This window comes from Semicossyphus pulcher, unplaced genomic scaffold (genome assembly GCF_022749685.1).
Source record: "Semicossyphus pulcher isolate SPU_LCO1_2020_fin unplaced genomic scaffold, fSemPul1.0.p SCAF_3, whole genome shotgun sequence".
Classification (NCBI taxonomy): domain Eukaryota; kingdom Metazoa; phylum Chordata; class Actinopteri; order Labriformes; family Labridae; genus Semicossyphus; species Semicossyphus pulcher.
In genome coordinates, this window is record NW_027211704.1 from 14,210,122 (window position 1) to 14,236,978 (window position 26,857).

Sequence of the window (26,857 nt, forward strand, 5' to 3'; positions counted from 1 at the left end):
GACGCTAACAGAGCAGTAAGTAAACATCAGTGCAAAACAAACTTTCATATTCATGTACACACACACGATAAATCACTGATGTCGCCGTAGTAGGTGCAGTAAACAAGTCCGGGCATGTCTCCCTCACTGGCGTGTTTCAGGGGGAAGCGCTAAGTCGTGCTGCATTCAGGGGCACTCAGAAACGTGAGTGATCAGACATGTTTTTACACATATTTTTAAAGATCGATCTAGGGATTTATTAATCGATATTGGGTCATTCAAATGAGAATCTGAATTTTTTTTTTTAACTCAGCCCTGTTGGTCAGTGACCCAACGTGTCCAAATATGACTCTACAGGAACACCTCGAGCATCGTTTCTGGACGTTTATGTGAGTATGTTTATGTTTGGATGTGGCGCTGAAATCGGGTGACGCAGTATGAAGGGAAGGGAAGTCGACTTGGGGAGGCGGTCAGGGACGATGGATGGGTCAAGCAATTACAGGACTCTTATTCAAAGGACCAGGGTTTGATTCCCCAACCTGCACCAAAGCATACCCTCAACTGTTTGGCAACGTTTCCCAGCGTTTAATGGTTGCATGTCCAAGAACCAAAAAAATGTGAAAGTCTAAGTGTACAATGCATATGTATTATTGAGCCCTGCATGTGCAATATTGATGCTACAGTCATACCCAGATCATTATGTTTTGAAGGTTGGGGCCACAGACCAAGCTGCCAAATGTGACGAGCTGGGAGTGAGAACGTGTTGACATGCGACACCCCCTGATCGATGACACAGGGGTGTCAACCTGGCTCACAGGCTTGCGGCTGCTTGGGGCTGCTGTGTGCGTTCTGTAATTCCTGAGTGCGAGTCATCAGAGAAAGTGGGAGAGGGAAGTTCAACGGAGGACGGCCTTAATGAGCCGCTGAAGCTCTTACCTCCATCTTCTTTAATGTGGAAAATCAGCACTGCTAATCTGCCTCTCTGCTCTCTCCTCTGTCTTATTCCAGTCATGCTCCACTCATTTTCCCTTTGAAGCCATGCCTCAGTGTAACAGCAAACATTTGCACAAATATATTTTTGTGTTCTGCCAAAATGACCGCCAACAGCTGCCTGCCTTTATTCCAACTTCAGGGACTGAAGAAAGAGACAGTGATGATGTGCAGCTGTACTTTGGGTTCATCAAAGTTTCTTGTACAGTGATTATAACTTCCATTCCTCATAATTATGACCTTGAATGTGGTGATTATGAGAAAACTATCTCATAGCGATAAAAAAACGTCACAATTATAGAGTAAGAAAAAAGTATTTGATTAAAAGAGTTTGAGAAGACGGGAGCATGATGATACTCGCTGATTTAGTTCTGATCTGCTTTGGTTTGACGCATGAAGTGGTATTGATATGACTGGCTTTATGATTCATATGTCAGGACTGCATAGACGTCTTGAGTAACTTAGTATCGATCAGGTAGGACTCACAAAGCACACACGCTGATCAATCTGAGGTTGCTTTTGGCAACAGCTACTGACTTTTCTGAGGCTTCAACCTCGACTTTGAAACTTCACCCTAGTTTGATTGTTGCAGCGTTAACGTCAACAACTGACAGGAAGTAAACTTGGATTCCAGCTCTGTTATTCTTTTTTAAAGATGATTTTTTTTGGGGCCTTTATTGTATAGGACGGCTGAAGAGAGACAGGAAATGTGGGGAGCAGAGAGCGGGGGGGTGACATGCATCAAATGACCGGCAGACCGGGAGTCGAAACCTGCGGTCAGTGCGACGAGGACTGTAGCCTTTATACAGCACCCCCCAACTCTGTTATTCCAACACACATCCACTGAACTGGCTTTTAAACACCAGCAGCATTTTGAAACATTATTTGGATAATCAATCAGCCGATTGACAGAAAATGTATTTTAGCAAATGACATTTTTCAAGCAACAATGCAACCTATCTTTGGTTCTGACTTCTAACAGGAGAATGCGTGCTAAATATCTTTACTTTTAAATCATAATAATAGAATATTTTTTGATTTACAGAGACCAGAAAAGCAGCCGCTTAGCTCCGCCTACCCTCTCTGGCAGACCAACCACTGCTGGGTGATGGAAAACGGTTCACTAACTGGGCGCTGCTTGTGATTTTTTTCCGCGAATGTCGCCACAGACACCCTGTTTGTAATAATACTATATACTGCAAATGCAAAGGCTTTCATCAGGCTCAATCACCATTGTGTTACCTCATTCGGCGATTACTTAACAGACATTTATTTACAAGAAAATCTTCGAGATTGTACCTTTAATGAAAGTCCCTATTGCTTTAAGAACAGATACATACATTAAGACTCCGTGTTCATTAGAAAAGCATTAATTAGACATTACATTTCCCAGTTGCATTGCCAACTAGGCTGCTAATGCCTTATGTCCACTTCCAACCAACCAGCTTTCACTTTCCACTTTCTATAAGTATGACTCGCGCACTATTGGGAGAGGGGATTATGTCTTTACAGCAATGAAAAACAGATTGACAGGCGCCCTGCAGATTAATCTTTCTCCATCCCTCTAGAATGTATACGGACACATCAACTGTCCTCAACCAGGCAATTCAGCTGTACGTCCGACCACAGATAACTGAGGTTTTACCGTGTCGTAGCACCAGGATTAAGGTTGTACTAGTACATGGGTAACATTTGTCTACCCAAGGACATGATTATATAGGCTCTGCGCGCACATAGAGGTTGTACTATAATTAATGAGTACATGCTGTGTTCAGAGGGACAGCGGCACATGTAAGATGTTGCTTTCAAGCCAGAAGATCGATACATCTTTTACTTTTATGGGGAAAAATCTCTCATGATGCCACCTTGAACCATAAAAAAAAACTGCCCTCTGCGGTGTAGCATTTGCATTCCTGGAGCTATTCCTGTCAGCGCATGATCGCCCTGTGTACATATATCAGGTCACACGAGTGTATCATTTAAAATGCACAAGGCAAATATGAGCTATGTTGATCCTGACTGAGATCTGCCTTCAAAGTAGTCAAACCTCAGGGAACAAGTCTGAGGACTGAGATCCAAGCCTTCCCTCCTGGTTATAAGCAGACATGGGGAGATGTTTAATTTGTGAAGCTGTGATTTGTTACGCGCGGCTGCAGAGATTGTAGGTGGGGTGAAGGGGGTGGGGGGGTGGGGGGGGGTATTTCTCCTGCTGCTTTTCAGCTGTCACCTCTTCGGAATCCACTTTCATATCCTATACCATTCACCTTTCTTCTGCAGTGCGAGGGGTGCTAAAACATCCAATAACGCCTGCTACTTAACGGGAGAGACCGGCATTCTTCAGCGGCAGCGTTCAAACGATGATTGACGCGTGTTATTGTTAGCTCGAAGCTTGACTTTGACACCGACTGCAAAGCTTCTTTTATTGTCTAAAGATGCCTTTTTTTTCAGGCCGAACACCATTTAAAGATGTTGCATAATAATGCAAATGATTTAAATGGCATGCTTGCGCTCTCCGTTGACTGCCGCTCTTATGTGTTTCATGAGCATAATTAGCTCGGGCAGTTTCACCTCACTTATCTGTGTATCTACATGTTCATTTGTCATATGTGATCTGGGGAAATGGCTTCATAAAGATGACTGAAGCACTGAAATAGGAGCCTTAATCTATACAGTTTTTACAACCATACGCCACACAAAAAAAAACGTTCATGAAGAGCGTGGTCTTATTCATTTTTATGTTTCTAATTTTACTCGAGCTTCTTACAATGATGTCAGTTTAATCAGACGCGCTTTCAGCGTGTTGGTTTCCATCCTGCTGTTATCCGTCTTTATCCATGAGCTCAAATCCCATAAATCATCACCTTATATTATATGAGCACGGTCATCCACTGAACAAACGTACAAATAGTAATTCCCATTTAAGACTATTGTGCCTCACAGCGGTTGTCTGAGCTAACATATTGCTAAGCTCTGCCAAAGATCTTTTTTTATTCACACCTCCAACATTATCCACGTTGGGTTTGGACAGCTCTGTTAGCAAATGTAAGTACAACCCTTTTTTTCTTTCACTACATGAAACGATTGTGGTTTAAATTGTAAGAACACGACGGAAAATTCGATCCACGTGAAACCAGTCCATAAAGGGAAGCCCAACAATCCTCAGCAAGGCTCAGCACTAAACGCCACAGCAGCAAACTCCATCCAAGTCCCCCTGATTTGCATTTCAGCCTGCTTCACATTCATATCACAAAGCCTGCTGCACATTTCCCAGCTCCTCTCCCTCCGAGTATCAGCGGCGTACTGTAAAGTATTAAAATGCTGAGCCAAGAGGCACTCTATTAAGTTAGCCTGCTGGCAGATGAGTTGATTGGGTCAGAAAATCTTCAGGGCTTCACACTTTCTACCGTAATTGAAAAAGTACCAAACCGAGGAGATTACTCGATTCTCAGATGCATTTCCATTGTGCTCTATAAACTGCATATTTGTTGGATTAACCACATTTCATTTTTTTATTGACTGCTAATGAATGATTTTGTCTGACTGCATGAGAGCTTCCATTTAGGATTCAAATCTGAATTATATAAGATGCGCTTTTTTCAGTGCTGTACTAGATACTTTGTAAGGCTGTACTTAGCCACTGTGTTGCTTTGAGCTAATGTTTGTATGAGCGTTTAACAATGCTAGCATCATCTCCACCATATTAGCATAGCGTGTTAGCATGGTAACATTTGCTAATTGGCACTTAAGAAAAAATACTAATGAGGCTGATGGGACTGTCAAGAGTTTTAGAGATACTTGGTCCAGAGGTAGACGTTCTAAACTTTTGACCAGATGATGAAGTCACAGATCACAAACATGTCTACAAGTCATCCTAAAGAGGACATAAATGGCTGTACCAAATTTGCACAGTAACTGAGACAAACTACAAATATGAACTTCATAATGGCAATATAGGAAAAACCCTACAAAGTCATTCAAAATTCAGTTGTATACATCATCTGGTAAACCGTGACTTTCCTTACAAAATAATGTGCCAGTACCTCCACTAGATGTTGAGATATGTTACTCGATGAGTGAAAACTTTGAACTGTTGGTAGCTTCAGATAAAGTCAGAGAATCACCGAAGTCGATGGGCTGCATCCTCAGGGGATCATAAATGTCGGGACAGAATTTAACGGCAATCCATGCCATGGTCGTTGAGAAAAACCTAAAGGCCGACATGGCTTTCAATGAAAAAATAATACAAAATGTTTTCATTTTAAAATCCCTTTCCACAGGACGCACGGCGCTCATAACAAAAACACAGAATTTGCCATCAACAGGAGCCTTGTTTTTAACTTCTTTGTGCACACTGTATCCCTGCAGAACAATCAACATACCATAGTCCCATGAATTACAGCAATGCAATCTCTTTGTGTCAATACCCTCAATAATTTACTTACAGCATGTTTGGGAAGGGAGCCATTAGTGTGAGTGTGTCCCGAGACAATTAGCCTTGCATTGCAAACACACGAGGCACCAGTTAAATATGCATACAGCGCCACATTCAAACAGCAGCAGGCTCCATACTGCCGCTTATGAAGACATCTCTCAGTCTGAAAACATTCCCCCACGCCGCCTCAAAGGGAAGCCACTGCCTGTTTCTTCCCTATTGTGTTACCCTTTCACAAGGTTACAGCAGTGCATTAGAAAGACGCCAGCAGTGGAGCTCGCGTACACTCTGCAGCCCGGCCTGTTCCTGCGTGATAGCCCCTCACTGCTGTTTGTGTGCCAGAGCTTCTAATAGCGGATTATCGTGGAGCTGCTCCACATGTTTCGCTGAGGCCTTTAAGTCTTTTCATTACAGAAATTGCTTCATCACATTGCCGTGACTAATCTATAATAGACAAAACTGTAAAAGGCTACATATTAGATTGCGTGGCCGACGCTGGGAGGAATTTACTTAGCAGGTGATTGTTTACGGAGGTGCGATATTCAAGGCAGCTTTATGCGGGGAAGAATGTGCAGAGAAAATAATGCACTGGTTTGAATTGTGTAGTTTTTATTAATTTATTTATAAAGCCACACAGGGTACGGAGAAATTCTGCTGTCTCGGCCCAGCTGGTCGGGGCAGATGGCTGTCCACCGATGAGTCTGGTTCTGCTCGAGGTTACTGCCCGTTGAAAGGAAGTTTCCTTTACCCTTCTTTTGCACATTGGTAGATTTTGCGCTATATAATTAAAGACTGATTGATTCAGGACAGTTATATAATTAGATGATAGTGAAATGGTGAATGCTTTACAATGCCTTGACACTTGAAGTGAAAGTAAGCAACTAACTATCTACGCACTCGTGTAGTTAAATGTTTCTGGAATCAATAAATCATCTTCTATAAATGTGTATAAGTAATACTTTATTATGGTCAATAAATTTTGCAAAAGGTTTTTTGGAAGATAAAGGACGTCAATTTGGACCATATCAAGCTCTTTAGTCAGACTGTAGGCAGACAAACACACTGCTCTAACAGGAAGCATTGTGTTGTTTGTCCTGATATTCACTCACCCACAGCGGAGGCTTGTGGCCGCCTAAGCCACCAGATATAAAAGTGCACCACTAAGCATGCATTAGACTATCAGTAACCTACGCTAAATGGGACTCCAAACAAACAAATAGATGGAAACACTGTGGTTTAAGCCTCCCACATGCACTTGTGCATGAGTCAGCAGAAAAATTCCGACCATATGGCTTAAAGCGTGTCCGGGGGAAGACGGATTGTCTGCAGGTTACACAAAAAAAACAACACTAACAAGAGCGATTTGTTTACAGTGTTTCCTCGAGTCCTTGTCAGGTAGACACGGCACACTGAATGCAACTCCTGCCTTGTGAGTAGAGCTACAAGAAACTGCTACTACAGCCTCAACGAGCCATGTGATAATCAATGTTTTCACAGCACAAAGCGTGTCGGCATCTATCATTGCATTTGCACCTTCGTTTGTAGATTTAATAAAAAAATTAACAGCACAGCCTTGGAGTGGGAAGAAAGTCTATTTCCGGTGTCACAGCCAAAAGCACAAATCAAGGACAATAAAGTGGGCTGTTGTATTCAACCTTCCTCTGGTACAGTAGAGCCTGGCTCGGTGACTTTGACAGTATAGGACACTGTGACCCAAAACTGGCTTCCCCATGAATGGAGCATCACACCAGCAACGTGAAACCAGGATGTGGGCCTTGTCCCTTACAGTAACTTGTATAAATATCACAGCCTGGACTTTCTAAAGCAGATATTATAAAAAATGAATGTGTGGATGCAGAAAATGTTGAATGCAATTAATTAACTGTGACCCGTCGAGAGGAGCTGCAGAGGAGGAGGAGGGCTATTAAGCAACCCTCCTCAAGAGGTCTGAGCCTAAAAGTCACCTTGGGAGGCCAAATTGACGGGATAAGTGATGGCGCAAACGGGTTGGAATTGGGTATCCGCCAATAAGGCAGGAAATAGAGCCACATTTGTAAAGGAATAACAGGTTTTCTGTTAGATGTTTGCCAACAAGGACAATGACGCCGTCCCGTTGTGAGTCGCCATCCACCATCCCTTGAACGCCCTTTCAATTAATGGACTTGCTGGGATTGATCTGACTTGTGAGCGAGTGTGTGCAGGAACACTCAGTCTGCAGCTCTGCAGCACCAAACCATGTGTCCTTTCTTCCTTTCACTATCCGGAGCTCGGAGCGCTTTGCTGTGCTCCCTGTCATGCTCTGAGGATTTCAACATTTTGCGTCAAAAAACAAACAGTGTCTTTCATCACCGGGACCGTGCAGCATCCGCGCGCTATCGGGTGGGCCTAGTGGCCAAAAACCCCCCTCTGTGCTCTACCTTATGTAGGTCATCAATGACAACATCTGCGATATGAAAGGAGGCGTTTCGTCAGCATGTGGTTATTAATGATGCCTTTGCACCGAGGGGCCCTTACCTTCTGCTGTCGCCTGGCCATGTCTGTGGGCTGTTTTGCATTGAATGGGTACGCGATGCATCGCATGACAAAAACATACAACTGCAGCTTCTTCTTGCGGTCCTCCTCATCCCTCTGCAGCTTATCCAGGTCCTCCTTCTCCTCGCTGGCTGCAGACGGGCTCGGGCTGGTCGGACGGGCGCTGCTGCGGCTGCTGCTGGGCGCGAGACCACCCGAGCTCTCGCTAGTCCTGCTGGGAGAGATGCGGGATCCGGCCTGAGGTGCCATCGCCTCTTTGGTCTCCTCCTCCACTATCCCATCAGATTCCTCCTCGCTGGACGACGGATCTAACATCTTGCTCTAGAGAGGATGCGTCCCTAAAGATGCCCTAACCTACCAAAGGAGTGTTTTTTAAAATGTCCTCCGATTTAAAGTAGTGCTGTTATCTTATCCGTGCGTAAATTGCATGTAGAATTAGATCTAGGCCCTGGTTGTACTCGCTGAGAGATGTCAGCAGTACGAGTGGAGCTGGAAGAGGCTCAGTCTGCTTCACACTGAGCTTTCTCCGCCTGCGCCGAGCCTTCGTCGATGCTTACGTATTTTCTCTGCTTTATTGGCCAGTCACTGCTGCGGATTTGAGAGGGGGGAGGTGAGAAGGCAGCAGAGGGGAGGGGCAGGGGAGTGTAGTGTACAGATGAGGGGATGGAGAGCCGCTTTTTTTATTTTTTTTATTCGGCGAAAGCGGGCGATGGCCTCTCCCTGCCTGCCAGGCGGACGCATGCAGGCGCGAGGAGCTGGCCGTGGTCCTGAACACAGAATCAGACTGGAGAGTGAATGAATGATGCGCCTTTACGCGTCCTGTATCTCATCAGAACGTTCTGCAGTGGTACACCTAAGATGGCTGCCACAGGACTTCTCTGATATTGTCACTGAAATGGGGAGCATTATTCAGGGTTGTTTTTTTTTTCTTTATGGGCTGTGCGCGAGAGGCAGATCAGCGGGTGTAAAATCAGGATGGCTCCTGAGCCGCCTCGTGCCGTGTGCTGTTGGAGGGTGGAGTAGCCATAAACACCGCCTGCTCTCTGTCCGTAGGCTCTGGTGGAGAAATTGATTGTTGCAGCATGTGCTGGTGTCTCCTGTCAGGGGATTGCATTACGCTGCAGTCACACAAGCTTTTTTTTTTTATTAAATAAAAATTCAACTTAATTTCTTACAGTAACAAGCTACTGAGCAGCTTCTCTCAAAAGTAAATATACAACACATTGTTCCTTTATATGAATGTCACTTATAGTATATCTAAATATTACAACAGTTGGTGACATTGTTGTAATACTCATGACCTTTCAAGTTCTTCTAATGAAAGAGAAAGTCCCTCAAAATCAAACAGTACACGTGATAACAGACCACACTGACATCATGTTTGCTATCATTCTTTGCACATCTTCTTGTGAAGGCAACACCTGACAGCATTTTCTCTCTTAACTGATCGCCTTAAACAATCTTGACATATTGGAATAATAAAACTCTGGCCTGATATGTGATGACTCTCCGTGCTGACATCACCTTGCTCATCCAAAATGCCGAGGTGGCGGATAAAAACCAGCTTGGCAGAGAAAAGAAAACACAGTGCTAATGTAACAACGCCCTTTGGTTTGTAGATCCAAACACAGCAGCTCTCGCTCTCACTTTCCTTTACAGAATTATATGAGACATGGCAGCAGTGGCTGTAGGTCACACTTACTCTCTGACCCATATAGCCAGGGGCCATATTGACCTTATTACTGTAAACTGATGAAGATGAATTGAGAGAGACGCTAGCTCAGACTTCCAGTGATGAGAAAGGCGTAACTAAGGATTAGATATAATATCATTAACATTTCAATCATGTTTACTATATTAGTAAACATGTAGGCCATAGGGATATAGGTTGGAAAATCTCAGCTCTATAGCAATCCTCTGCTCTGGATATTTAACCCTTTGAAACTGGATGCTCCTGATAATGACACACTATAAAAAGGAGCTGTCTTCCTTATATCTCCCCCTGCTGATGGGATTTTTTACAGTGTGAGCTTGTGGAGCTGCGCCTGCTGTATTTATCTTTACTCTGGTATCTTTGTCTGTTTACTGAAGTTGTGAATCCCAAACTTTTGGCTTATGATCTGCTTAAAAATAATAAGTCAGCTTATGACTGTTTGTCATCGGTTGCATAATAGTTCTTTGAGTTCACTTGAAAATAAATGATCCCTTCTGATGTCGTTACATCTGGTTTATAGGTCAAGCCATCCAGTAATTCAAAAGCACTAAACATACCTTATCTGTATGGCAGAATATGTCCATATAACTCTGGATATGGCTTTTAATTGGGTCTAAAAAACCAGGATCATAACGGCATTAAGGCTTCTGATTATCTCTGGTTTCTATGGGAGTGCTACAGCGCGCGCACACATGCGCTCACCCCTCTCCCTGTGCGATGCGAATGAACCCTGTCACAGCCTAATGTATGCCCGGAGGCACATAGTAGGCTGGAAGTAAGGGAGTCCTTGAGGGTCAAAACTTAATATCCTGCTTTCAGGTGAATTTTTGATGTCAAAATATAAAGTCCTCTGCTTCTCCCTTAAATCTGTGAGACATTACAGGAGGTGTTTTTAATAAATCTACTCCTATGAGATTATTGGCTTATCGTCTTTTCTTACCACTCACGTCACTGCCCGGCCACTTGCATTGTGTTCACCTCCCCCCACCATCATAGTCCTTACAGTTTACCAGCACTCCCATGACAGCCTTTATACTGTGAGCTCAGCAGGCGCAGTGGATGAGCACGCCTGTCTGCTTCACCCCTGAGACTAAATTCAATCTGACAGCTGGACTGAGTAGCTGCTCCTCCAGATGTTCCATACATGTCTGACCAGCAAATTCCAAGCCGCCAAGCGTGTTTCTGAAGACTCCTCATCTCAAGTTCCTCCCCCGTGGATCTCTTGTTGCAGTGAATTGGGTTTCGGTCCCCAGTGTGGGGCGAGGGAGCTGGTTGAGTGACACCCCTCAGTGTTCTGCGACTGCACGCTCCTGAGATCCTTCGGTCTAGCACTAACATCAGCAACTGAACTCTTCAAACCTTTTAAACATTAATAATTGACTGATGTTCTCTGCCCTTCAACTAGAGTGTGTACACATTAAATGTTGATGTTCTTCACAGAAGTGCAACACAAAGAGCAGGCTGGGAAAAAAATGCATGTTTGGCCATGCAACGACAACTGGACTGTTTTTGTCTGTTTGCTTTAAGGAGAACATCCTGTATTCATTCAGTCATTTCATTGACTAATGTTGTAAGTTAAGAGAACTGTTTCACCATAATGTCCTTTTATAAGCTTCTCTCCATATAACACAATGTCAGCTGATAATAATCAGTCTTATGATGAAGATAAAATTCACGGGATCAGTGCTGTCGCCTCACAGCTAGGAGGTTCGTAGTTTGAATTCAGATCCAGAGGAAGTGGGCCCTTCTGTGTGGAGTTTGCACGTTCTCCCCGTGCATGCGCGGGTTCCCTCCAGGTACTCCTCCCTCAGTCCAAAGGCATGATCGTGACTCTCGGTTGCCCACAGGTGTGAATGGGAGTGTGGGGGGTTGTCTGTTTCTGTTTGTCAGCCCTGACCTGTGCAGGATGTACCCCGCCTCTCGCAGGCTGAGATTGGCTCCAGCGCCCGCCCCCCTCTGTGACCATGAACAGGATAAGCGGTATGGAGAATGAATGGATGATTGATGACTGTGTTCAAAATGCCATACTATACTAGCAGTGCATACTCATTTGGCCAAAATGTAGTACGCAAACAAAAGCAAAATGTGCAGTACGCCAAGAACCCCGGATGTCGCACTGGTTCAGAAAAGAACTCCAGTATGCATCAGACAAGTCTGCCTCACCTACTGTATCCCACAATGCAAAGCACTGAAACGTCACAATGGCAGTTGAAATGGCAGACGGCAGCAGAAGAGCAGAAGCGGGCGCTATAGCTAAAGAAGCAGCTTTTTGCTATAGGCAGGCTTTTGTTTACTTCCGCTTTCCAAAAGCGGAAACCAGCGCTGGCGTTGCATACCGCAAAATACATTTGAAAGCTCCATACTACATAATATGGCATTTCAAACAGAGCACCTGTTTCTACATTTTTTTTGGCACACATCTCATACTTATGCCAAGAAAGTGGTTTTGCAGGTATTGTAAATAATATTCAGGTCATTTATTCATTTAGTATCCAATGAGATCCATCCATCCATGATCTATACCGCTTATCCTGTTCGGAGTCGCGGGGGGCTGGAGCCTATCCCAGCTGTCAGTGGGCGAAGGGCAGGGTACACACCGGATTGGTCACCAGCCAATCACAGGGCTGACACATAGAGACAGACAACCTTTCGCACTCACACCCACACCTATGGGCAATTTAGAGTCACCAATTAACCTTACGAGCATGTCTTTGGACTGTGGGAGGGAGCCGGAGACCCCAGAGGGAACCCACGCATGCACGAGGAGAACATGCAAACTCCACACAGAAAGGCCCACCTACCAAACTGGGGTTTGAACCAACTAACCACTGCACTACCGTGCAGCCCATCCAATGAGATGCTTTCTCAAATTGTATTATTTCCGTCCCTCCCCATGCCTTTTATTTCAGCCAGTTATAGTCCAGAGTGCAGAGCCTACAGACTAGCTAATGGGTTAGCATTCCATGTCTTCCTGCTTTTACCCTCTAAGCTCAATTCCTCTGAGATTTCCCCCCAACATGATAAAACATTGTCACCACCAGCGGAATAGGTGGTCTTCTTTTTACTGTTTGGGGGAGCAGGTGGTAACATGGTTCACTGCTATTGACTGCTGTAAACACAAATCAATACACATTAATCAAGTCTCTCGCCTGCGTTTCATTGTCAAAGGAAACACATCAATCTGTGGAATCAAACGGTACTCTGCAGGCCATTTTGTTGGAACTTTACACCTGCTGTAACATAAATCATGTTGGCCACTAGATGGCAGTAGAAAGAAGCTGTGGACGCAATATTGACATACTATCATCTTTTAAGTTATTATTAGCAACCAGTTGCGTCTATATATTAACAGCATATATGATTGAAGTGATCATGTTTGAGTTCCCAAGTTTCCAAGCATATATTCACTTTTACCCTGTTTATATTTCCACCAAACCCTGAACAAAAGTTATGTGCATCTTTAGCTGCTAAGCGCTCCAGTATGTTAACCAGCTAGTCGCTTACTTTGTCCATCTGCAGCTTGGTGCTCAGCAAGTAATGTCTGTTTTCAGAGTAATGATGAAAATAATGCTGATAAGAGTAATGAAAGTGAACCGAATGTTATGGTCATGGGCCGGAAGAAAACAAACAATTAGCAGAAAGACACTACATCACATCACAGAGCTGAAAGAACTGGAGATTCTGGTGATGATTGGCTGATTTAGGTGTATCAGCCCGTTAAATGTTGTTGCCATTGGAAACAAAGGTAATGCAGGCTGGGCTGTTATCACCAATTGATAAGATCAAATATTTACACTAACGCGTAGTAGCTGGAGTAGTTTCGAAAGAAGCACAGCCTAGGAGGAAGTCACATGACTTTGTATTAAGAGCAAGAAGCTCTGTATGTGCAGGTGGTTGCAGGTGTACATGCAAACCTCTAGAACAGCCAACTGATTTTTAATGTAAATGAAATCTACAGCCTTTGAAAATGTCCCTTGAAAAAAAAGGTCATGTAATATTTTGTCAACCTGAAAGTAAGTAAGTATGTTAAGACTCATCAACACATCTGTCGAACAGACAGAAGAAGCCGTGGTATAATTTCCCTTATACAACAGTTAGTTCTGACCAAGTAATCTGATTGGACAAGAGGCGTTCCAAAGAGTGCTGATATAGAGAACAACATCACTGGGACTTTTCACTCTGCGTATCACTCCGCCTCAGCCTGGTGTATAACTGAATCACACAGCAGACTCTTATTTCACTGGCTGATGATAAATTAAAAACATACAGATAAATGTACATGATGCAAAGTAGCTGCTCTGTGCTAACTTACAGACACAAGAGGCAAGAGAGCAGGAAACGTTTGTGTTGCTTGTCAACAAAAGTCCTGATTCAGTTGAGTTGTGGAGCAAAAAATCTGTTATTGATTTTTACTTTTACTATTTCGGCTGTTGTATAAAAGACATGAAAGTGAGTGCTGTTGAATATCAGCACTGCTGTGGTCCGGTCGTAGGCACGACGTGTCAAAAGTTACCAGACATCAGAAGCTATGTAACACAGTCATTTCCTGTTTAAATCAGTTCATCCTGTAGGAACTGAATTAAGGCCGGATCAGCTAAAACGAGATGAATCATTTGAACTTTCTTTGACCCTGCCTTAGAAATTAATTATTAACTGCAGTCATACTCCACAGGGACCTGACTGACTTTATCATCACACCTTATGCCAGCCTGAGAACGGCCTTTTTTTTTTCATCACTTCTATCCACAAGAGTTAGAGAGACAAATCATGAACCAGGGTCCAACGTAAAAAATGTGCAAACACATACCCAGTTGTTCGTGTGTCTTTGACTCACAGTCATGATGATGCGTTTGGAGAATTTACTCAGACAGACGATGTAAAGCTGAGAGGGACACACCAGACAGCTTCACAGAATAACTGCATGATAATGTATTCACAACCGCCCTTCCTCTGTTCCCTTCATTTATAAACACTTACTGCCATCCAATGTATCTACAGAGCATGTTTACTTCATTCAGTATATATCAGTCAGATCAATATTCCTCTTAGTGTTTAGTCATAAGCTCAGAGGTTCATTTTAAGAACAGTTTAAGACAGCTTTTGTCAGGGGGAAAGTAACACGCACACACACACACAGAGTGAGAGGGTAAGAGAGAGAGAGGCTTAGAGCTTCAGTGGAGTTAGCCGAGAAGCTCTTTGAAATATTTAAATGCTGGGAGCGTTTTTAATGTGAGATTGATGGAATAGGGTCAGTGTCAGCGTCGGAGCTACTATAGCCGTCTCAGAGAGGACTTCACACCCGGCAAATATCGTGTGATGACGCCCAAACATTTTCACCAAGAACGTGGTGACATCCAGGGTAACTGGCGTTCCAAGACGTGCCTCGTAACATATGTTGTTCTTTAAGTCACAATGAAGAAATATATGGATGCAGTGGCGGGAACTATTCCTAAATGGAGGTGGGTTGTAATTGGTTTTTAGGAGAAAGGAGTAAATTAACAATCTCAACTAATCCTTTTACATAACAGTTTCCTTCTTTTTCCCCGAACACCACAATAAAAACAGATATTTCCATTTCTCTCAAACAAACAAATATTCCCTTTATGCTCATTTTCTTGTATCTTTGATGGTGTTGAAAAGCCCCCAGGCCGGAGGTGGTCGTCTGCAAGAAAAGGGAAGAGAAAAAAAAACACTCCATCAACTCATTGAGCGGTGCATTTCTTCAGTGTGCTGTTTGTGTTTTTGCTCGGGGTTGGTGGAGGCCTCACGAAAACCACCAGATTTATGCCCGTCTCTTAGAGAAGGGAGATGATGCCAGAAAAAGATTCATTAATAATGCAGCGAGAGGCTGGAGCCTCACCACTTTAACATGACGAAAAAAAAACCCCTACAGCTGTTATAGCAGCACAAACGTCCCGTAACCTGGAATATATACGGTTTATCTGAGCCGAGCGCGGAGAGGCAGAGGGGTAAAGATGTGTTTGGTTTATTATTGCACATGCAGGGGACATGACTGTCAGCTGGATTGTGAGAGAAGAGAAAGATCAAACGCAGAGAGAAAGTAATAAGAGCTCGTCACTGCAGCTTTAGAGTCTCCTCTGAATCAGCACGGCTCAGGACTGCCCCCTGTTGGCTGCACGCTCGAACAGCAGTTATGGTTTAAATAACCACAAAATAGAGTAAATACCAGACTCCATCACTACGATTATAGTCTCAACTGGAAACCGCTACGAAGAACTAATGTGTGCTTTTGTCCTTCTGCTTCTTTTTCCTCATTCAAATAAAGAGTTTGATGTGTTCAGGTGTAGTCAAGCGTTAGAAATCCTTAATTCTATAGACACGTGTGATTATACGAACAAAGAATACACATAACAATATATATATATATATATATATATATGCCCCGTATATATATATATATATATATATATATATAGTATATTTATTTTCAGTCGAAAATGTACATTTAAAATAATTTGAGAATTTAAAAGGCGGCACGGTGTTGCAGTGGTTAGCGCTGTCACCTCACAAGGTTCCTGGTTCGACCCCGGTTTGGATGTAGTGGGCCTTTCTATGTGGAGTTTGCATGTTCTCCCCGTGCTTGCATGGCTTCCCTCCGGGTACTCCGGCTTCCTCCCACAGTCCAAAGACATGCTCGTTAGGTTAATCGGTGACTTCAAATTTGCCTGTTTAAATGTGAGCGTGAGAGGTCGTCTGTCTCTGTGTGTCAGCCCAGGGTGTAACCTCGCCTCTCGCCCATTGATGGCTGGGATTGGCTCCAGCCCCCTGCAACCCTGAGCAGGATCCTGTACTTGAGGAGTTACAGCCGACCACAGATAATAAAGTTGTGCAGGCCATGAAATTTTATTTTCTTTGAGAGCTGAAAAACGATTCTTTAAACAAATGTGTCTATCTGATTCTCACGTCTTCTTCTGTTCTCATCCACCTCTATTTTTACCCCAGTCTAATGTTCCTGTCAGCCTCCAGCTTGTACAAAAATTGCTTTTAAAATACTCCCCATGACTCGTCTTTACTCTCCAGCGCTGCATACCCTCCACTTTCACAACTGATTTCATGAGATTACTAAAGTGCTGTGTAAAGTCTGGCATCGTGCTACCTGTCTAATCCTCCCTCCCGTGTGTGATCCTTTGGCACTCGGCCCTCGTGTCTGTCTCCAGTCGAGGCTGAAAATGTGATCAGTCTTTCTGCCATTGACATCAAAAGCCGGCCTGAGGGATTCAGTCACTTTGGGGTTTTTTTTAAACCTAACTTTCCAAGACTCTTTTCTTCTGACTTTTTAACGTCATTGTTATCGTCTGTTTGATCCTAAATCTGGCTGCTAGCCTTGTGTTTTCATTACTTTTGTGTTTCCACTGGCCTAGCTGCTCCTATATTCCTGTCAGTGTGAAACCTACAGCAGCGTGATGGACGGATGAATCATCCTTTGGAGGTTTTTGACCTGATTTTATTCATGTAGGTTTCTGACGAGTGACAGGAGGGTTTAATGCTTTAAAAATAGACACAAAGCATCAGTAAGTGGATCCAGAGCAGTGGCTATACATGCAGCCAAATTAGACCATAAAACACAGTTTTATATACTGTAGCCTGGCATTCACAAGACGTGGTATTCTTCTTCTATCCTTTTTTATAGGTCAAATTTACCACTTACTATGTTATAAACCTGCTTTTATCCTGGAGTGTTTTACGTATCCTTCTTCTCTTCTATGTTATTGTACTGTTAATCTTGTTTAATTATTGATTTTATCCTACATTACTCCCCCACTTATGTTAAGTATGTGCTTTTAAAAGACTCTATAAAAATGTTTATTGGTTAAAAGCACCTTCATGAGTTTGATCTGTGAGTATAGTTCTTTAGATAAACAGGAACAACATAAACACCTGTCGAGGAAATGAAATGACAGAAAACACTAAAAATAGAACCCAAAAAACCATCAACACCACCCGCAGGCTGTCGCTGTGTGCTGAGAATATCTTTTTGATGATGCTGCTGTTTTGTAAAATATTTATGAGCCCATCAGTCTGAAATATGAAACATCTCTTTTTACATCCTATGTTTGAATCCATTTTGCTGCAGTGCATTGTTTGCTCCATTTATTAATATTCACAAACCTCAATTGATCCATGCTTAAAGCTAAAGGTGTAATACACACCTGTGACCAAAAGAGGTCAGCAGAACCCTTTGTATAGAAACACACACGGGCTAAATCACCAGAGGATCACACATCATATAATGTAAAGCTTCTGTAATGATTACAGTGTACATGAGTAAATCTCAAGTGTGTATTCTATCACATTGAGCAATGATGAATTCATATTTTGATCACAGTATAAAAGTAAGTCTCAAGCATGCTTTCTGTCACTTCCTACTGATGGAGCTGACGTTTGTATGAGGCAGAGCCCGTCTTTAATCAACTATAGTTGTGAATTTTTCTAAGATTTCATCATTTAAACCCTTAGTAAGCGAGCAAACATGAACAGTTTGACTTCAAAGACGAGCCTAAAAAATGAAGCCATAGTGTATTTTCCAAACAACAGTGGTGACTCTACTGGCCCCATGAGGCTCTCTGCCTAAGCAAGTCCATCACCAGACCTCTGTGTTAAAATGCCCAACTTAACAGCTCAAATAAACATGTTTATGGCCTTGTACAAAAAAAGACTGTTTTGGTCTCTTAAGCTAATATCTTTATTCATGACAACTGTACAAGATATATTTTTTATAACGTCCCAAAATATGGTTACTTTGGCTCAAAAACAATCGAGACGGTGACGGCCAAAAGGCCAAACTCTATGCTTCAGCATATATCAGTCAATAAACCAACGTGAGGGTCGATACGTTTACTTCCTAAACACAGTCTATGTCCACAACAAACCCACCACCTAATGAAGCCTGGCAGAGGAAGACAAAAACAACCGTCCATTGTTTCACTTATCACTGGGATTTATTTTAAATTGTACAATTTGGAATTGTTTTTAGTTTTATGTATCTTCATATTTGTCTGCCTCTGTTTGTAGACCCACTTGGGTTGGATTGCCCCTCAAGGGAGGAAAAAGGTATTCAACAACTTCAGTGTCTTAAAATTACCTGAAAGAAGCTTTTGTTCAAGTTTAAATCCCAATAAAATCTAATATTCGTCTTGAAGACATCCTAATAACTGGCCTGTTTTAGGCATTTTTTAAATCATCCAAAGGTTTTTTTAAGGTGGTTTATCTGTCTTTAGATGTATGAGAATCTCTCCCCAAAGGAACAACTGATCCTTCAGCTTCTCTACATGAGACAAAATCACTTAACAAATAGGGTTAGGGTTATATTTCTCTTTGTTTCACTATTCTGATGAACCACTGTACAGAGCATCTCCGACTCCTCCCTGGGGACGAAACTTGTGCCGTCAGCCCTCCCCTCCACAGTCTCCCTCTCGGTCCCGTCGACATCACAAGCATTTCAACCTGATGACAAAGCTGTCGACACTGAAGGTGGACTTGAGATCTGTGATTATTTTTTTAAATGTGTATGGTTATATTTGCTCCGGTAAGTTCACTTTCTCTTTTATCCTAAGTCCTGTCCGTGTGGTTGTTAAAGAGTTAGTTTCTCTCTCTTTTTTTGGAATATGTAACATAACCGCTCTTAAGATGAAATAAAACTTCAGACGTGTGTGTTACACCTTCAAATTGAATCTCACTGTGCCGCTGTGGCCACCCTGCAGCGCACAGTCAGCAGCTCTGTTAGTTGTCTTCCGATGTTTAAATTATTCAGGTTTTGTTTTCAAACCAATTATGAATCTTAATAATCAGACGGCTAATTTATTGATGCGTATGAATAATGCAGGACGCTGCACTCATAGAGCTGATATTGGATTAATTGAATGTTTTTAATCACAAACAGATTTATGACCCTTTTTTTTTTTCTTCTTTCCTTCGCACAGATTTTTGCCATCTGTGCTTTTGCAACATGTGGAGGATACTATGGTCACCTCCAGGTTAAAGTGGACTGTGCAGACAGGAGGAAGAGTAACCTCAGCATCAACATTGACTTTGGCTATCCTTTCAGGTAAACAGGACATTGTGCTTTTGTTTGCTTACATCCTGATGACTCATTGTTGTAATACCCAAACATAAATATCTCATGTTTGACCTTTGATCTCGTCTATTTAAAAGTTTTGATTCAGATTTTTTAAATTGTAAATGTAAATCGACAGAATAATTGACATGGAATGTAGATTTTTCCGTACACTTAACAACGATGCTCTTAGACGTTTCCAATGTGACAGTCCTCCTCACTGCATATTTCAGGAAACTGGTCAGACACGTGACTTAAAAGCTTCACAGCTCCGCTCCATCATGTCGTCAAGCTCAGCAGAGAAAAGCTGTTCTCTCTTAAAGCTCGCCCAATTTAAGAACTGGAAGCTGGGCAGCTGAGCAGGAAACCGGCCCAATTTAAGTTCCCCCGAGTCGACGAACGTCTCAAAAAATGCATCATTATACTCAAAAACCTTACCTGAAGTTCTATCATTAAAGACTCAAGAACCCGAGGCGGTCCCTTGTGATGTTGCCGCTCTTTATCGCCACATCTTTCTTTGCAGCCTTTAACTTGATGAGAGTTCATGGTAATCCAACGAGGAGCTGAACAGCAACAAAAAACATGTATTTATTTAGTTTTTGTTTGTATAGTGACAAGTATATAGCATGGAAACCAATGTGACGTAGCACAAAGCTTACTTGCTCTCCGTAAACAGGCCTTTGAAATACATTAAAATCAACAACAAATGCACCAGACCAAGTACAAAAAACACCAGACATACTTTAAGAGCACAAAAATAGACAAGAGCAAACCAAGATACAAACTAAAGAACAATGAAGCATCATAAAACAAGAAGCACAGGATCATTCATGACTACTGTTTCATTTTAATGACAGACCTGCGTGTACTCAGGACCCTCCAAGTCTTTGTTCTCTACAAACACTGGGGAGATGTTGGGAGGATGATAAAAGAGTGACTCAGCCTTGTGGCTATTTTGAGTGAAGAAAGTATTTATTTATAAAGAAGTATAAAAGATCATCATTAAGATTCAGGAGGCACAGTGATGTCAGCCGTGAATTACATTATGGAGTTGCAGTTAGATTTACAGAACAAACAGTAAAGCCAAAATAAGATTGTTTTACGGTTTAACTTAGTCCATCATTATCTGATTTCATAATACAATGAATTTCCCTTGATGTTGTCAAACAAAAAAAACTATTTTAACTGGAAATAGAAAAACATGAGCTCTGGATGATGAACTGTGCTTTGTGTACATAGATGTGCTTGTGGTTGTGACCTCTCCTGTATTGTGGTGAAGTGGTGCAGCTGTGTGGTTGAACGCCCCCACACTGCTTCAGAGTCGGTGTCAGTTAAGGCCAAGTGTCTAATTATCAGTTCAGCTGGTGTGTCTGTGTTAGTTCAGTGCTACTCCACTCTTGTATCTAGGAAGCAAAATTACCAGAAGCTTGGGAGTGTGTGTATGTGTTCTGACTTAGCCTACGTTTGGGGGACACATAGCGTAGTTACTGGGGACCGCTTAGCCAACTGGGGACAAAGGTCGTTTCACTGTTGGGAAACGCTTTTAAGGTTAGTGGTTAAGGTTAGGGTTAGGGTTAGGCAAGTTGTGGTTAGGGTAAGTCTACAGGAGATGAATGTAAATCTATGTATAGTGATCAAAATAAACATGTGTGTTAGTATGTAAGTGTGTGTTAGCATGTGTTGGCACACTTATTCATGACAAAATAAGACAATGTTTAAATTTTTAGGGGAGTCAGAATTCATGTCTGGTGGTTTTCTTAATTTATAACAACAATAAAAAGCCACATTGCTTAAAATGTTCTTTATTTTTTCAGGAAAAAGAATATTCTTTGTCAAAGTCGGCTTCTATTTTATGATTTTAATAATTGGCTGCCAAGCATGAAAATTGCCATAGCCATAGGTTTGCTGATGAAAATGCTCTCAAGGTGCCAGTAAAAAATGGGACGCTACAGTGACGTGTTTCCTGCAGACTGACAATTTTCTCGTGTCTGTTTATTTTTTCCCTCCTTCTCTGCAAACCTCCTCTTCCTGCCTTGTAGATTAAAAGACGTGCATTTCAAGGCTCCCCTGTGTGAGGGGAAGCGAGAAGAGATTCTCTTCCTGGATGGCGACTTCTCCTCGGCTGCTCAGTTTTTCCTGACAGTGGGTGTTTTTGCTTTCCTGTACTCTCTGCTGGCAACCATCGTCTACGTCTTCTACCAGAACAAGTACCTGAGGAACAACAGAGGCCCACTTGTGGTCAGTGAGTTCATGTCTTCAAAGAACACTTTTTTTTAATGGTCATAGTATGAATAAGAGTGAGATAATGTTTGTTAGTATATCGTGAAACCTTTCTGCTCTTTTGTCCTGGGCAGGATTTTGTTGTTACGCTCATCTTCTCCTTAATGTGGCTGGTCAGCAGTTGTTGTTGGGCCAAATCTGTTTCTGATATCAAGACGGCCACAAACCCTACACAGGTGTTACTGCTCATCTCAGCCTGCAGAGCTCAGGAGAACAAATGTACAGCTATTCAGGCGCCTTTCTGGTCACGTCTTAATACATCCGCGGTAGGTATTCAGCTAAAAAATTAAGCACTGGAACACAAAAATGTTCAATACAAGCCATTTACATCTGTCCCTTCTGCTGTCTCCAGGTATTTGGCTTTGTAAATGTCATCCTCTGGGGTGGAAATATCTGGTTTGTCTTCAAAGAGACGGGCTGGTACAAGACAGGTCAGAGATATCCCACCAGGAGCGCGTCCGGGAAACGTTCCAGTGAAATGCGACAGCGGCTCTACAGCGAGAGCAGCTTCGACCTGCCGGAGGAGAGCTCAAGTTCACAACTGTCCAGACAAAACAGTTTCAATCTGTCAAAGGGGGATTTTGGTCAGCACGTCCACAGGCAAGGTAGCGTCAACCAGTCACAAGTAAGCCTGAGCTTACCACAGGCATATCTTGGAAAACCAATCATATATGAAAGGGAGAATAAAGTGGCTTCTAAAGCGCCCATGATATTTGTCAATGAGATGTGATGTTGCAGGCATAATGCTGTACACGTTAAACTACATGGAAACTTGCTTTTGGCACAAACATATTACATTAATAGTATTGTTGTTTATTGTTTAATATTTTATGACTGTGAACTGCAACTCATTGCTCATACTCGTACTCAGTAGGCGGGAGAGAGTATCCAATCAAACACATTTAGTAAATCTCGTCATTTGCCACCGAGCCAACTATAATTTCCACTCCTTTGTATTTTACTAATGATAACTTTAGCGAGCATGTAACCTAGGAAAGCCAGCAAGCTGTAACTTAACATTGTGCTTTCATCTGGAGTTTGTTGCTTTGTACGGTTAGTTGATGAGGTAACATGCAAACAGCTAACTAGCCAGTCTGGATAAATTAGCTGACTAATCCACTCAAGATGGTCATGCAATGCTAATGGGCTACATGGTCCACATTAGCAAGGATGCTAATGTTAGCTAAGTAAACAAAGCAAAGATCCCAACCTTAACTACTTCAAGAAATATTTTGGTCTTAGAACAAGCAAATACTTTTTAAGGACTTGTGATTGTCCCTGTGTGGATTTGTTGTTTATTGTGACCACTTTTTGGATTGTTTTTTTAATTAGTTTTACAGACATATTTATTTTTAAGCTATTTAAATAAGAATTATATGAACAAATGGCCAGCGATCCTGTCATTTCATGCTGTTGATACTGGACTAACTTCACTTGATTATTTATTCATTATTTTTCTTTGATTATTATTTATTACATTACACATTTTTGTCTATATTTACTATACAGTAAGTTTGATGGAAGCCTTTTAGTATCAGTTCAGATATATCCCATCAATGTAAAGTTCTCTCTATAAATATTTAATGTTTGGTTGTATCAATTATTCTCTCTGATGGATTTCCTGATACTACAATCAATAGGGCACTCTAGTGTCTTTGTATCTTTAATGAATATTGATTTCAAATGCATAATGAATGTTGTTTCATGGGAACTTTGAAAAATGTTTTATTTTGTGTCAATAAGAAAATGTGTACTAACAATTTAGTGTGTGTTTATTTAGACAATGGAATATGTTGAAGTGCTCTTGTTGCATATAATTAATCTCACTACTCTAGAGTGGAGCATACTTTTCAAGATGTGACCAGTAACTTGATTGTGTCTGTTTTAAGCAGATGATATTGAGCGTATAAGTTATAAATAAGTAAATTCATTTTGTTTTACTTCCAGTGTGGCTGACGGTTGCTCTGCAGACTTCTTTTAGATCTACTAGGGTCCTTAGTATTATGTGGAGCTGTTGTTGTTACCCGCCCCTTTATTTCTGTTGAAAAGAGAACAGAGCAGAAGAGCCTGAAAATGACACTAAATACCGAAAAAGATGGGAATCAGTGATGCATGCTGACTGTTACAGAGACACTCGTGCAGACATTAATCCTGTTTCAGACAGTGTTTATCTCATTTGCAAAGGCCAAAGGAATAATCCCTCCAGTATCTGTTTCATCCTATTAACCTAATACTAACTAATACCTAAAACCTCTTAACACTCCTACCATCATCCAGTGTGTAGAGTTCATAACCTAATTATGTTGCCGACAACTTGAGTTTGCTAGTTTGAACAAATAAGGTGTTTAAGCTGTTTGATGCGACCTGTAAAGCATAGAAATACTGCTGTTCAGGATGTCAGGAAGTTAATGAATACAATTTTATATGAAGAATTTTAAATATGAATTTCTGTTCATTAGTCATGAGTACTGCACAGCCTGCCGTAACAGTTGTACATTAAGTCTTTGACAATCTAAAAAAAAGGAAGCCTGATGATATCATCAAATTAATGTCATCGGTGTGTGGTATTTGTTCTCTAATTGTCTAATATTAACAGGTCATTTCTATTTAAAAACAGCTAAAACTATTTGTTCTGCTGTGTCTCAGTCACACAAAAAACATAGCAAATTTAGGACCAGTTTGGGACATGGTTATGCCAACTATACAAATGTATTTCCCACTTATGGCACCCATGTCATGTCTGTGCGTCTAGAAACAAGGATCCCTGTTGAACCTGAGGTTTTTATCGCCTCCTTTTTTTTCTTGTCCTCGTCCTTGTTAAGGGTCTAAAGACTTCGTAAAGCCCTCTGAATCAGGCATATTTGTAATTTTTGGCTTTAAGTTTGACTTTTAAATTGACCATAGAGTAACCGTTTGATATTAGTCTTGTCCTTAGCATCACCTGCTGAATGAGCTGTATAAATCAGATCACCTTTTTGACGTTACTTGAAATCTCATGCCTAGTACTGGATGTATTAGTCTTGCTAAATATGTAGGAAAATGATGGATATTGTAGTTGTGAAAATATATAATATGGTATTGTATAGTATCATATAGCAGTTCAAGAAAGATTTTCCTTGTTTGCCTCAGCTAGCAGAGCAAGGGTCCTCTCCAGGCCTCCTCACAGTGAACATCAGCTTGGTAATACATGTATCAAGTGCAGCTCCTCCTATCTGATCCAAGCGATAGAACAAAGAGAGGCGACGCTTGCCTCAGCCAGCCCCCTGACAGAGACACTAAGCACACGCAGGTGTCCAGAAAAGGCTGTTTAAGGATAATTACAGTGTATGTGCCAACAGCGTGACAATTAGGGTCAGGTTGTCAGCAGGAAATAAAGGGCTACATCATTAAATAGATGGCCTATGGGGTATTCAAGAAGGGAGTATTTATATGTAATTAATGGCCTGTGAGCTGGAACGTGTTACACACATACAGTAATTATTGGTTTTCTTATTTCCTGAAGCAGCAGCGACTTTATTTTACAGAGAGATTACAATGTGGGACTGTGTTAAGATATTTTTCACTTCTTTGTAGGAACCTGCAGGGGGCGTCATCTGCCTGTTGTATCATCTGAAAGCTCTCAGAGGACTCGAGCTTGTGCAAAATGTGCTTTTGTTCTCTTTAATCCGCACATAGGTAGAAGTCTTTCCACTAAAGCAGAATTCTGTGTACTTTCAAAAATGTTTGCTTACATGTGTATATGTGAAAGCATGGCGTGCTGCACTGCAGCTATAACATTAGGGTTAATGTGAGGACTTTCGCCTCTAGGGGGTGTAAAGCATCACAGCAGAAAAACAGCACACACAGGCTCGTCTGCGGTCTGCAGGGTTCCCACAGCAGATGCAGCATTATAAACAGTATTAATCTATGTCAGCTGCAACAGTGATTCTGTCATTAAACATTTTCATAGTTAACGTAATTCTCAAAAGCATGTGGTCTGTAGGGGCGTGTTTATAACCGAGTCATTATTTCACCATTAATTTCAAAAAGTATATGAGTGCACATGATGATTTCCCTGCATCATAGAGCACCCTGTTACTCTGTAACCTGTATCTCATTTCATGTTAACAAAGGTGCTTTATATTAAGTAGAACTGGCACTCTATGTAAAGCCCTTTTAACATATAACCAGAAGTGGTAAAAGCCATAGATACCAATAATAACTAAGTTAGAATTCCAGGTCACCACAGACATATTGTAATTTTGACTACTACATCTGCTTAATTTTATACTAATCGACGATCTCTGTTCATATCCGGGATGAATATGTTCATATTGGGCTGGGGCTCAGTGGTAGAGTCGGTCATCTCTCAATCTGAAGGTTGGGGGTTCGATCCCTGACTGCTACAGTCACATGTTGAAGTTTCCTTGGGCAAGACACTGAATCCCACATTGCTCCTGAAGGCATAGCCATCGGGTATGAATGTGCACAGATCAGATTGGAGATTGGCACTTAGGCCTTTGCCATCAGTGTGTGAATGTGTGTGTGAAAGGGTGAATGTGACATGTAGTGTAAAAGCAGCTTTGAGTCGTCGGAAGACATAATATTTGAGACATAATAGAAATGGTTGATAGAAAAGTCTGACATGTTTAAATGCAGTTGTTGTTATCTGAAATGGTAAATTAAATTCCCACTGGTCACAATCTATTTTCATTAAAGATATCTGTCAAGCAGTTTTGTCCACAACATTAGTGACTTTGTAATGTCCTTTCCGCTAATAGAAACTGAATCACTTCAAGTCAGCCATTAAATCCCTTTGAGGTTAGTCTGTAGAAATTAAGCTAATTGACCTACTGTATTCAAACCAGCATGTATA

At 41.8% G+C, this 26,857-nt stretch overlaps 2 protein-coding genes across 8 annotated transcripts in view; one reads left to right on the forward strand and one right to left on the reverse strand.

Annotated features, from left to right (window-relative positions):
• Positions 1–8,403, reverse strand: part of cadpsb (Ca2+-dependent activator protein for secretion b) — a 70,226-nt gene extending 61,823 nt beyond the window's left edge. For all 7 annotated transcript variants that reach the window (XM_069677464.1, XM_069677463.1, XM_069677466.1 and 4 more), the window contains exon 1: positions 7,916–8,403. In XM_069677464.1, coding sequence (XP_069533565.1) covers positions 7,916–8,248 — 333 coding nt within the window. In that variant the 5' untranslated portion in view covers positions 8,249–8,403. The remainder of the gene's footprint in view (positions 1–7,915) is intronic.
• A 10,767-nt stretch (positions 8,404–19,170) lies between these two features.
• synprb (synaptoporin b) lies at positions 19,171–22,732 on the forward strand. The gene is made up of 5 exons (XM_069678640.1): positions 19,171–19,194; positions 19,589–19,713; positions 21,762–21,960; positions 22,077–22,268; positions 22,355–22,732. The coding sequence occupies exons 1-5, from the start codon at positions 19,171–19,173 to the stop codon at positions 22,730–22,732; spliced, it is 918 nt and encodes a 305-aa protein (XP_069534741.1).
• The last annotated feature ends 4,125 nt before the right edge of the window (positions 22,733–26,857 follow it).

Bases quoted from the DNA above. Each gene is read 5' to 3' on its own strand.
- synprb (XM_069678640.1), top strand. From the start codon at position 19,171: ATGTGTATGGTTATATTTGCTCCG. The intron at 19,195-19,588 runs GTAAGTTCACTT...TCCTTCGCACAG, and splicing joins GTATGGTTATATTTGCTCCG to ATTTTTGCCATCTGTGCTTT. The intron at 21,961-22,076 runs GTCAGTGAGTTC...TGTCCTGGGCAG, and splicing joins ACAACAGAGGCCCACTTGTG to GATTTTGTTGTTACGCTCAT.